We start from the raw sequence: 13,099 nt of genomic DNA, 5'->3' as shown, positions 1-13,099 counted from the left end.
AACAGTTAGGCCCCCCTTCCTTCTTTTACTGGGCAAGGGCAGAGGGGGGCAGAAGGTTCTGATAACTCCATATCACCAGGGAACTGAGATAGGGAAGGGCCATTGGGAATGTGCAGTGGCGGAATTCAGGTGGTGCCAGGAGCAGAGGTGCTGGGAAAGGTACCATTTCAGCTATGAGAAGGGCTGCTGAGGCACAACCCAGGGTTAAAACAATACGGGGGATCCCTGGGTGGCGCAGTGGTTTGGCGCCTGCCTTTGGCCCAGGGCGCGGGTCCTGGAGACCTGGGATCGACTCCCATGTCGGGTTCCCCGGTGCATGGAGCCTGCTTCTCCCTCTGCCTATGTCTCTGCCTCTCTCTCTCTCTCTGTGTGACTATCATAAATAATAAATAAAAATAAATAAATAAATAAATAAATAAATAAATAAATAAATAAATAAAAATTAAAACAATACGGTACAGGCCTTAAAGCTTGAGCTCAAGCTTTGGAAACCCACCAAAGCTTGAGTCCTGCATCCACTACTTGCCCACAAGCCAGTAGCTTATTCCCAGCCTCAGTTTCCTCCTTTATATGTGTGGAAATCATAATGCCTCCTTTATTTCGTTAAAGTTATGTAGCACGCTTAGCACAGTGCTTGGACCATAGTAGGCTCCATAAATTTTGGCAGCTTTATAAAAGAAAAACAAACAAAAAGCTCAAGTGTTTATGGGATTGGAGATTCTGAAGAGCTGTGTCAACAGGTCCCAACAGTTACAGGGGAAGGGAGGGATGGGCAATAAGTGGGGAAGCCAACACAGGAGGATGGCCCTGGAGTAGGGCAGAAGGAGAGTCTTCAGAGTAGATGAGCCAGGCTGCAGCCCCAGGGAGAACAGGGTGGGAATTTCCAAGGACCACTTGTACTCAAAGAGGAGTGGGCGGGGCGCCTAGTGGTGAGGGAAGTGTGTCTGCGTGAGGGTTTTGGCCCAGGCCAGCGGTGAGAGGCTGAATGGGCGGCAGACTTCCAGAAGTGCAGACGGAGGAGACGGAGCAGTAATAATGACTTGGACACATGGGAGGAAAAAATAGCTCAGGGACGAAGATGACGCCAAGGTTTCTGGCCTTGGGAGGCTCATGGGGCTCTGAGGTGAGGGTTGAAAGATGAAGAGGAGAGCTCCTGAAGGAACAGGGCAAGGTAGTGGGCAGAGGAGGGGGACTTGGAGCTAAAGAGTGGGGTGGATAACAGGGCAAGGGGTAAGTGTGGAGCTGAAGCTTTCCCAAAGCTGGGAAGGTGCAGTGTCTCCGGGAGAGAACCAAATATTCTGGAAATTCAGATGGCGTTCGTCTCAAAACACAAGGCACATGATTCAAGGAGATCCTTAGGACCAGACTTGGAGGCAGCAAGCACATGAACTTGGACCAGTAACTACCTCCAGAAACTCAGTTTTTCTCTCTTAGAGTGGATCTAATGATACCTTTTTACTTGATGGAACCATTCTGTCATTCGTTTACCTAGCATATTTCTGAACACATATTTCTCAGTTGTCTGTTGGAGTCAAGCACTGTTCTAGGTTCTGGGGAAACAGTGGTGAGCCAGGCAGACAAGATATCCATTCCTTTAGAGCTATCACTGTGGTTTGGGAAGTCGGACATGATTTTATAGGTTGTTGAACAGGATTCTTCTGTGATCTTTGAATTTCTGCTGAGGCCGCAAAGACTAGAACAATAAGGACTAAATAATTTCACATTCCGAAGAGAAGTACTAGACACTTTCTTAAAGGCAGAACTGGTTCAACAACACTTGCGCCACATCCCTCAATTCCAGTCTATACATGAAAGGGATTGAAGAAAGTTGTTGAGGTAGGGAACTGTTGCATTAGTAGGCAAGGCTGAGATTTCCCCTGGGGGCACTCATCAGTGCAAACCAAGCCCCAAAGAACCAATCATAGAGATTGGGGGCTTCCAAGAAGAGGAGACAAGCATGACTCCTTATGGAGTCTCCTTCCATGGATGCTGGCTGAGTTGCTGGAAGTTGCAAGCACCCCCAGTGCCCCAGAGCACAGTAAGGAAGTTCTGGAGAGAATCCAACACATATCTTTAGGAATCGAGGATGGGCATAAGTGAAGAGACTTGTGTGGACCTCCTGTCTGGGGAATTCTGACTGTGGATCCTGGCCAGAGTGGCTTCTATGGCAGAGCGAGGAGCTGCCAAGTCACCATTGGTTTGCCAGCATGGACGGGTAAGTCCCACAAGAGGCAGGTAATACAGGGGTCTGCAAGAAGCTGGCCAGAGAGTGCTTTGCACAGCAGTGCAGGGTGCAGGTCCTACAGAGAGACTCCCAAAAGCCCATGAATGCGCCCATGAAAGAACAAGCACTTGGCACCTACAAGCCAAGGGCACCTGTCACATAGGATTTTGCCATGTTTCCCCTAATGCCTCTTCCCCAGTCCTGACACAGGGGAACCACAGTAGAAAAGGGAGGTTAGAAAAACAGACCATGTGAGAGGCACCTAGGTGGCTCAGTCAGTTGAGTTCACCTCTTCATTTTGGCTTAGGTCATGATCTTAGGATCCTGAGATCAAGCCCTGTGTCAGGCTCTGCACCCAGCTACTGGTCTGCTAGAGATACCCTCCTTCTCCTTCTGCTCTTCCCCCTGCACACACTCTCTCTCAAATAAACAAGTAGATCTAAAAGAAGAAGAAGAAGAAAGAAGAAGGGATCCCTGGGTGGCGCAGCGGTTTGGCGCCTGCCTTTGGCCCAGGGCGCGATCCTGGAGACCCGGGATCGGATCCCACGTCGGGCTCCCGGTGCATGGAGCCTGCTTCTCCCTCTGCCTGTGTCTCTGCCTCTCTCTCTCTCTCTCTCTCTCTGTGACTATCATGAATAAATAAATAAAATCTTTAAAAAAAAAAAAAAGAAGAAAGAAGAAGAAGAAGGAGAAGAAGAAGAAGAAGAAGGAGGAGGGAAGGAAAGGAAGGAAGGAAAAAGGAAAGGAAGGAAGGAAAAAGGAAAGGAAAGAGAAAAGAAAAGAAAAGAAAAGAAAAAAGAAAAGAAAGGAAAGGAAAGGAAAGGAAAAGAAAAGAAAAGAAAAGAAAAGCAGACCATGTTCTACCCTCTCCACTATAGGATCTTGGGCCAGGGGATAGGCCTATGGGGGAGGGGGACGAGTGTTAAATTGGTTGCAAGATTAATTAAACTGGATGAAGTTTTGATTTGGACAGGACTAGACTTTTCAGTGCCTAAAAATTGCTCTTAATTACAGAAATGAGACTATTCTCGTGGCCAGTGGGGATGGGCAAGCCAAGGACTCCGCTCAAGAGGTCATCAAAGGTGGAGAAGGGAAATTCACCGTAATATGGCTGAGGGCAGTGAGGAATGAAAAATGTAGCTCTTTCCTGATAGTCCCCTTTCAATTCAGTCCATTCAATAAGTCAGATACACAGGTAAGCAATTTAAAAATATGCTTTCAACTAGGCATTGGGGCAACAAAGGTAAAGCAGGGTGTTGTGCTATAAGTGGGAGGACTGCTCTGGATTGGAGGCTCAGGGATGGCCACTCCAGGAGGTGAATGATATTTGAGTTGAGAGGTGAAGTGATGAAGAGCTCATTCTGGAAAACATCTTGGAGATAAGTGTTGCAGGGAGAGGGAAGTGGGCATTCAGGTGGCTTGTTCAAGGAGCAGCGAGGAGGCTGCAGGTGGTGAGTGCCAGAGCAAGAGGGGAGATAGATCAGAGAGGGGGCCCAGTCACGCTAGGGCTTTGTTGGTCAGGGTCGGGTATTAACTATGCCCACCCTTTGGTGGTGTGGGAAGTTATCCACCGGTGCCCTCCTGCCTGCTGTCACTCTTCCTTTCTAGGAAACAGTAGGCTGCAGAAATGCACTGGGGACAGCAGGGTTGCCAGGCCTTCAGGCTTTAGGGCAAGGGGCCATGGTGTGAATGATGAGCTCATTGTTGGAGGTGCTCGGATGGGTGGCAATCAGCATTCTCGCACCCCTGCCCCTCTCGCTGCCAGTACTGGGTGTGAGCACACACAGCAGGTCAATCAGAGACTCCGGAGTCCCTCCCACCCCTCCCACCCCTTGGAGAAATTCCCCGAGGGAGTCCAGAGAATGGGCTTCCGAGAGAGCTGGAAGCAGGAGGCCCGGATTTCAGCCCCTTTGGGGACACACGCTGTTTCCTGGTGTGGCCTTATTCAAGATCCTCCATGGCTATACCTCTGCTAAGAAGATGCTATCTCTTCCAGGATCCGCCATCACCGCCTCAGGCCCAGCCTGGACCCCTGACGCAATAGGAAAAGGATTAAGATCTAGGAGCGAGGGCGGCGGGCAGCGGCTGCGAGGTGGCCGAGGACGCGGGCGGCTCCACTAGAGGGCGCGAGCCCCCAGGCGACCTTGCAGCGCTCCCGCGCCCAGCCCCGGCGGGAGGGAGCCCGGCTCCCCGCGCCTCCCGGCTCTGCCCCGCGCTAGCCGACCCCGGGGCGGGCGCCCCCAGTGGCCGGGGCGGGAAGCGGAGCGGCCGGGCGCGGGCGCCTCGAGGCCCGGCTGGGTCAGGCGGATCTCAGCACCTCTCCTGGCCTCCTTCAGACCTTCGAGGCCGCAGCCTGGGCCATCCGACCGCGAGTCCGTCCCAGAGGGCAGGGGCAGGGGCAGGGGCAGGAGATAAATGCGGGACGGGTCCGCAGTTCGAGCTTGAGCAGGACGAGAGAAAGGGGACCAGGGGCCCCTGTCCCGGCAGGCGGCGTCTCCCCTGCCAGCCGTCGGGGCGGCCCGGCGCTGCCCCCAGCTCCTCACGGGTTAACCCCCCTCGCCGCCCGCTCGCTTCCCGGTGCCAAAGTGGGTGTTGCTGGAATTCCTCTCTCCCTCTCCCGTAATGAGGGGGCTGAGCTGTCCCTCCGAGGAGGGGGCACGGTGTAGATAAAAGAGACGAAAAACAGGGGGAGGTTTCCAAAAATAAAAGCGTCCGTCTCCCCTTCGGAAGGCTGCGGAGACGGGGAGAAGGCGCGAAGGTGCTGCGGCGGTGCGCGCCTGGCTGGAGAGGAGCGGACCCAGCTCGGGGCGCGCAGCCCTCGCCCCGGGAAGGCTGGCTCGGAGCCCCTAGACCCCGAGGAGCCCGCCGCGCCGGGGGAGCGCAGCGCAGCCGCCGCAAGCCCCCGGGGCAGTTCCCCCCGCTCGCCGCTCCCCAGTGGCCCCCGGCGCCATGAGGCCCCCGACCACCCACCGCTGCCCCGGGCGCGCCCCGCGGAACCCCTGGGGGAGCCTCCTGGCCCTCACCCTGGCTCTCTTCGTGGGCATGGGCCATGCTCAGCGGGACCCGGTGGGAAGACATGAGCTGGCTGGCAGGGACGCGAATCGGCTGCGCCGCCCCGGGGGCAGTCACCCCGCAGCGTCTGCAGCCAAGGTGTACAGTCTGTTCCGAGAGCAGGACGCGCCAGTGCCGGGCTTGCCGCCCACGGAGCGGGCCCAGCCGGGCTGGGGGAGCCCCCGGAGGCCCGCCGACGCGCTGGCCAGGAGGCCGCCCCGCGCGCAGCAGCCGCGGCGAGCCCAGCCACCTGCGCAGACCTGGAGAAGCAGCCCCGTGGGCCAGCAGCAGTCCGCAGCCCGCGCGCGGGTCGCCCCGGCTCTCCCGCGCCTCGGAACCCTCCAGCGGCCCGGGGCTGCGCCCCCAACCCCGCCGCGAGGGCGGCTGACGGGGTGAGCACTGCGGAGGGAAGCGTGGGGTCGGGGGGAGCGAGGGCGGGTTTCCATGTGCTCATTAGTGGAGCGATGCGCAGGCGAGAGGAGAGGGCCCCGGCTCGTGCCCTTGGTCCCCGCCCCGACCCCCCGGCCTCAGGACTGCAAGGGAAAGCCCCGGGGTCCCCAGGCTCAGGCTCGGAGATCTGACCGATTTCCGAAGAGTTGAGGGCAGAGAGAAACACTGTCGTCACCCTTTCGTACCGGCTCGCTGAGACCTGACGTTAAATCCCTTCCCCGGCGCCCGTGCGTTCCCTGGCCTCCGCTAACCGCTAACGGTGCCGGCAGACCCGCAGCGCGGCGGGCATCCGAGGGGGAGCCCCGAGGGGGCAGCGGGGTGGGCGTCCCAGGCGCCTGAGGCCCCAGAGCGGTTGAGCCGGCCCAGAGCGCAGGTAGGCGGAGGACGTCGGGGCTCCCGAGCGCCAAGGCAGATGCATCTCCGGGAACGGGGCTGGCGGCGAAGCTCCAGCCTGGCTACAAGCGTCTGAGCTGGGACGCAGGTCGGCCTGGGCCCGCGCGCGGCGGGACGTGGGAGGGGGCGTGCGCTCCAGGGCGCTTCGGGCGGGAAGCCTGCCTGCGCTGGGGCCGCGGCACAGTGGGTACGTGGGAGAGCCGGTCTGTGCGTGCTCCTGTGCAGCTAGGTGTCCGCGCGACTCGCTCAACCTGCAGGGCTGTCTCCCCCAACGCTGCGATTTGCTTTTCCCCCCTCATCCCGGCATCCCTGCCGCCCGCTGGGGGCGCCCTCGCAGCGTCGGGAGGCTCCCAGGCAACCCCATCCCCAGGGGCACTTTTCCTTGCCCGAGTTTGCCAGGTGTCTCCAGAATGGCGGGCACGGGAGCCCCGGGCAGTGCGGGGCTGGAGGAGGGCAGGATCGGAGAGGCTGGGAAGGGCTCTGGCAGCCCCTTATGGCCTGGGCCCAATTCCCCAGTTGAGTCCCAGTGGGCAGCAAGGACACTTGCACCCGCAGATCTACGCTGGCGGACCGCACGCCTCGTGGCCTTCCACTCCAGGTTTTCCTCGGCTGTTGAACTCTTTCTGTTTCAGCAGGATTGCCTCCCTTCATTCAGATCTCTGCTCAGACAGGTCGGCTCTGACTACTCCTGCCCCACCCTCTCTCCCTTCACGTGCTTTACCTGTTTCTGCATTTTGGGTCTGGTCTCCCTGCCCACACTAATGTCAATTCTAGGAAATCAGAGGCTTTGTTTTATTACTATGTTACTAGTGCCTAGAACAGTGCCTGCCTACAGTAGATGATCCTTAAGTATCTGTTGAATAAGCAAATGAACTCCCTGCTGCCCCAGGAAGGCCCAGCTTAAAGCAGGCAGAGTAGACCCATGCACTGCCAAGTCCCTTACACACAGGATCAGTCAACAAGTGTTAATGGAGCAACAGCCACGTGTCAGCTTTTTCCCTTTCCTGACGTGTGCAAGTGAATACATGCTTCTTAAGAGTAAGTGTGCAGAGCCTGAGACAGGGGATGAAGGCTCGAAAACAAAGGCATTGTTCCTGCCGAGAATGCAACTCACTTAAAATAGAGTTGGAGAGATGAACAGATATGTGCCAGTGAATGTGCTTACTAGTAACGGAAGCTTCATATTAAGCATAAAGGAATGGGACAATTATGGCTGAGGAGCTCAGAGGAGCCCGAGTCCCTAAGGCTGGATGGGCAGTATGTGGAGAAGCAGAGGGGAGGTGGCAGGAGTGGGGCCCAGAGGTGTAGCACTGCCCAAGGATGAGGGCTTTTCACTGTTGGCACTGGCCTGGGGGCAGGATGACACCCTGGTGCAGGGAAGCCATAGGAGTGAGGCTGGAGGCATAGGTTGGGCCAGATCATGGAGAAGCTTATATCATTGGCATTTAGAAGGAAGTTGGGGGAAGGTAAAATAGTGGAGGTTGAGAGTGGAAATTGTGAAATGAGGCTGGGATATGCAAAGCAGATTGTCACCACAATAAAGCTGGTATATGTGCACAGGTGTGTAAGGATATGGGCTGGGGGCTACCCATAGGCACCTGTGCACATACACAGGTGCACACATGGAATCACATGCTGGGGCTGGCTCCTCCCCCAGATTCTTTTCTGCAGCTTTGATGAAGGGTGGGTTCCTCTGGCCGTGCACCCAACCACTCCAAGTCAGCTGAGTAGCAATCTTGTCCATCTGCTTCCTCTCCGCAGGCCCATTCTGGCTAATGGCTTCTGGCCAGGCTGACCTCTCTGGCAATTAATTGCCTAGTGGGCTCCTCAGGGCCAAAGACCAAGTGCCACCTGCTGGTGAAGCTTGGAACTGCACTACTACTACGGGGGATTCTTTTTTTTTTTTTTTTTTTTTCATTTATTTATGATAGTCACAGAGAGAGAGAGAGGCAGAGACACAGGCAGAGGGAGAAGCAGGCTCCATGCACCGGGAGCCCGACGTGGGATTCGATCCCGGGTCTCCAGGATCGCGCCCTGGGCCAAAGGCAGGCGCTAAACCGCTGCGCCACCCAGGGATCCCACTACGGGGGATTCTTCATTCATTCAACAAATACTTGAAAAGCCTCCTGTATGCCAGGCACTTGTGCTGGACCTTGGAGATACCGCAGAGGCCAACACAGCCCGTGTCCTCACACAACTTGCATGTAGTGGGGATTTATTTGCACACAAGATATATTAAGCATGTGCCAGGCACAGTGCTAGTGTGTGGGAACATCGTAACCACAGCAGACACAGATCCTGCACTAATGGAATTTATGGTCAATAGGGGACTTTTTAAGCCATGGTTTCACAATATTCAGTGTTTCTTGAAATAGCCTCACAGGCTAATACTTTCATAAAATTTTCCTTGATCTTTTCCCTCTTGTTCTATTATTTTTCTTTAAATTTATACACTGTTAAAATAGCATGATTTTGTATTTTATCTATCAAAGTATTTTATATTATAAGGGTTTGTACAAACATACAAAAAGGTATTGGAAATAATATAACTAACGACCATCCAGATTTTTCAGACCTTAATACTTGGGCATATTTTGCTTTTGATATTTTTAGTTGAAAACCCCCCTAAAAATTTGTCTCTCTCTCCCCAGAATTAACCACTACCCTGGATTTACTCATGATTCCAATGTATGTTTTTGCACTGTTACTACAGATGCATGCCTCCATAAAATACACAATATTGTTTTGCATATTTTAAACTCAGATAAGTGATACCATACTGTATCAGCTTCCAACAGTTTGCTTTCTCCCCTCCTCCTTAGATTTTTGAGTTTAGCCATGTTAATATAATCAGCCCATGTTTATTCATTTTAACTGTGGTATATTATGCCATTGTCTGAATATACCACAGTTTGTCCACTTTCCTGTTTTTGAACATTTAGATGACTTACTTTTTTTTTTTTTTTTTGCTATTGCAAACAGTACTTGGCTCATTTTTCCACAAATAAATTCATTTTTCAAGGACACTTTGTATCACTATCATAGTTGAAAATAGTACCACTTGTCATAAAAAGAAGGTAATTTTAGGAAAATTGAAATGAAAAGAAAATGTTCTCAAATTCTATTCAGACACCACTATCAGGAAGCTCAACCCTCTGGTCTGTTATTCCTATTGAAAAGAGAGACTAGCAAGTGTTGGGGGGAAGGACCTGGCATGGAGACCCAACCTCAGACAGATTTTTTTTTTACTGACCTAATCAGGCTAGAAAGATAACTGAAAAGGGGATCACTTTCTCACCACATGAGTCGCATTGTTGAATGCTATGGGTGTGGAAACCTAAAACTTCCTTTCCTAACCTGGGTGTAGCTCATCCATTATTTGGGAAACAGTGGATTAAGTGAAACAAAGAAGTATTAAATGTATATCACGTGTCAGGCATTGTGTTAGACCCAAAGAGGAATAAGAAAGAATTCTCAATATAGTCAAGATGGGGCCGCATAAGACCAATGACCTGAGACAATCAGTACTAAATGATTGCAGTGGATGGGGAATGGGGAAGGCTGAGCATATATCAGGGAAGGTTTACACCAAGGAGGTAACATCTGATCTGGGAGTCTTGGAGTATGCAAAGGATTTCAACTGGCAAAGAGAGGAAAGGATTTCAATTGGCAAAGAGAGGAAAGGCAGAGAGCAGTTTAAGCAAAGCATCAAAATGGGACCCTATGTGGTGCCATTGCAAGACTACAAATTTTGTAGCATTGGAGGATCATAGCCTTGGTTGTGGAAGGTCATGGAGACAGGGGACAGGTTATAGGGACAGTTAGACTGCACGGGCAGGTGGGGGCTTGGCCAGCTTCATAGAGGCCAACAGAGAGTTGTGGAAGATTTTTAATGAAGGGCCAGTATGATCACATTGGTCTTAGGTGGACCAGCAACTGTTCCAGGCTGTTAGCCAGATGTGCCAAGGTTTGGACCATGATGCTGGATCCTGAGCTGATGTTTGCTGAGAGATGTCACCTGGAAGGTTGGGCTCCTCTGATCTTATGGTAGTACCTTCCAAGAAGTCAGAACCATTGAGTCATATATGTCTCCGCTAGTCAGACTTAGCTGCTCTCTCTAGTTAGCCAGAGCCTGCTGATGGTCATCTCCCACTTCCCTGGGCCTCTGCCCAAGATTCTAATAGGGGCCTAGAACAAACTCTCAGAGTTCTCTCCACCTCGGGTACCTGAATCTCTTGAGTGCCCCCTCCAGCCCCAGCCTGGCTGCTCCTTCCTGGCAGCCTTTGACTCTGACCAGGCCTCACTATGTTCCCGAGGGCCCTGAGACTCTACCACCATAGGGCAGTGGGGCAGGGCTCACTGCTGCTTCCTATAGTTAGCTGTCCTGAGGGCATCTGGGGTGACAGCTGGCTCAGGAGGCCTCCTGGGGCTGGGATCCATGCCATGACCTCCCAGCCAAGAGGCCCCTCAGTCTGTTCTATCTGGGCACAAACAGACCCTAGTTCTTAGAAAACTCTCAGGGCATGCATGCAGTCTGATTCCTTTTGAAGACCTCGTAGGCCTCTAACAGGACTTGTCAGTACCCCCAAGGGCTCGTATGCCCACCCCTTCCACTGGCGTGTACCCTCAGAAAGCCTGGGTATGAGGATCAGCCCCTTCCTCAGAAGCCAGTGACTTGGGTCCTGATGAGAGCTAGGAAGCTGCAGAAGGCAGCCGTCCAGAGAAGCTTCGAGGTGGCCAGGATGGCACAGCTTTTGGCTGGGAGGACATTCTGGGAGCTCCCTGGGAGGCAGCTCCCCGCAACTTTGGGCCATGGAACTAAAAATGAGCTTCGGCTTTTCCAAGCTGCAGGAATTTATTTTGAGTGTTTTGTCAGGCTCCAGAAACCACACAAGCTTTGGGGTCCACTCAAATGTCAAATGAACTAGTAAACAAGACCAGATGCTCACTCTGCTGTCCACAGAGGTTACAGGAAGGGCCCCCTTCTCTGTCCTGCACCTTGCTCCTCCGGCCTCATACTTTGCTGCCCGACTTGCCCTGTTTCAGTGAGTGCTCAAGTAGACAGTCTCTGATGGTAATAATGGGATCCACAAAAAGCCAGGGTCAGGCCCAGGCCCTGGCCCTCAGAAGGCCCTTCTCCAGACTTCTAGAAAAGTTACCCGGGTCCAGAGATTTGGGGCTTTAGATGGTGAGTCGAGGCTGGTGAAAGCTGCTGGTGCTACAGGGGCCTCACCACATACCTGAGAGTGAAGTCTGGGCGAGTTGGGTGAGTACCCCAGCAGTTACTACAGACCAGCATCTCCCGTGGGGGCCCTCAGTGCGGGCACCAAGGAGTAGCTGGGGAAGGACTAGCCCCCATAAAGTAAGTTCCATTCCCCTGCCCAAACAGAAGGAATGTGTGCACTATGCAGAGGCAGCTTAACTCAAGTCCCCAGTTTCATCTTCTTACCAGCTCATCACCTCAAGCCTCTCTCTCTTTATTTAAAATTTAGAATTTTTTAGGATTTTTAAAACTTAAATTAAATTAGCTAACATACAGTACCTTATTAGTTTCAGTTGTAGAGATCAGTAATTCATCAGTTGCATATCATACCTGGGGCTCATCCCATCACATGCCCTCCTTAATTACTCCATTCCCCCTGCCCAGCAACCCCCAGTTTGTTTCCCAGAGTTAAGAGTCTCTCATGGCTTTTCTCTCTCTCTGATGACTTCCCCTTCAGTTTTTCCTCCCTTCCCTATGATCCTCTGTGCTGTTTCTTATATTCCACATATGAGTAAAACCATGTGATCATTGTCTTTCTCTGATTGGCTTACTTTGCTCAGCATAATACCCTCTGGTTCCATCCACATCAGTGTAAATGGTATTCATCCTTTCTGACGGCTGAGGATTATTCCATGGTGTGTATTTATATCTCACATCTTCTTTATCCATTCATCTGTCAACTGACATCTTGGCTCTTTGCATAGTTTGGTTAAGCCCCTCTTAAATAGAAATTCTCACCCCAGGTCTCTCTGCACCACACACCAGCCTGCCCAAGGGCCAAGGCTCCTCCAGTGTGCATTTGCTGGCAGGTGATGCATATCTTAAGGCTGTTTTATGTGTGTTTTCTAGCTTCCCTTAGAGAGCCAGCTTTTGTTGGGCCAAGGACCATGGTGCTTATTTTTTGGTGAGAGGCAGTGTAGGGTTGGACCATGACTTAGAGGTGGACAAACTCAGGTTTGAATCTGGCTTTGGCACTTGCTCATTGCTGAGCCTCGGCAAGTCACTGAAACTCTCTGAACTTAACGTTTTTCTCATTTGTATGATCACTGTCATTAATTGTCCCAGGGAGGGCCTTCTTTGTGTTAGGTATTCTCTCTCTCATTCAATCATGAGAATAACCCAATTAGGAATTATTACCTCATCATACTGATGCAGAGAGTGAAGTTTCCCAAGATCACTCAGAGAATGACAGTCAGGACTCAAGGTTAGATCTACGGGATCATAATGTGCTTGCCCCTGGGCCACATGGACTCCCTAGAGAAGGAGGATGACCTGGCCAGTCCGGCAGGGTTCCCCTGGGCCCTGCCTGTAGAGGGTGGGACCCTCAAAGGAGCTCTGGAAATTGTACCACTCTGAGTACCCTTGTGTTGACCCCATTTTGCTGACCCCACAGGAGGAATGTCTGCGGGGGACAGTGCTGCCCAGGATGGACAACAGCAAACAGCACCAACCACTGTATCAAACGTGAGTGCCTCTGCCCACCCACCCTTCTCCCCCTCTCTCCTTTGAGGTTGGCCAAGCCCAGGAACTCAGGGACCTGGAGCAGAGGTGTCTTCCCCAGTCTGCCTCTCCAGAATGGAGGTAACAGGTAGTGGATAGGAGAGGGTTTCAAAAAGCCTCCAGCTGAAAACAACTCTCAAATAAAAGTCCCCACTCATGTTTTCAAAGCTTCCTGAGTTCCCCTCCTGCTGCCCAACCATGTCGGTGTCCCACTTGCC

General features: G+C 52.7%; 1 protein-coding gene across 1 annotated transcript in view; it reads left to right on the top strand.

The window, feature by feature from the left end:
* Positions 1-4,862: 4,862 nt before the first annotated feature.
* The window catches only part of LTBP2 (latent transforming growth factor beta binding protein 2), a 101,490-nt gene continuing 93,253 nt past the window's right edge, over positions 4,863-13,099 (top strand). Inside the window, exons 1-2 of the mRNA XM_072839334.1 lie at positions 4,863-5,667; positions 12,775-12,845. Coding sequence (XP_072695435.1) covers positions 5,174-5,667; positions 12,775-12,845 — 565 coding nt within the window. The 5' untranslated portion in view covers positions 4,863-5,173. The remainder of the gene's footprint in view (positions 5,668-12,774; positions 12,846-13,099) is intronic.

The sequence above is a fragment of the Canis lupus genome, chromosome 9 (genome assembly GCF_048164855.1).
Source record: "Canis lupus baileyi chromosome 9, mCanLup2.hap1, whole genome shotgun sequence".
Lineage (NCBI taxonomy): Eukaryota > Metazoa > Chordata > Mammalia > Carnivora > Canidae > Canis > Canis lupus.
This window is presented reverse-complemented; position numbering and strand designations above follow the sequence as displayed.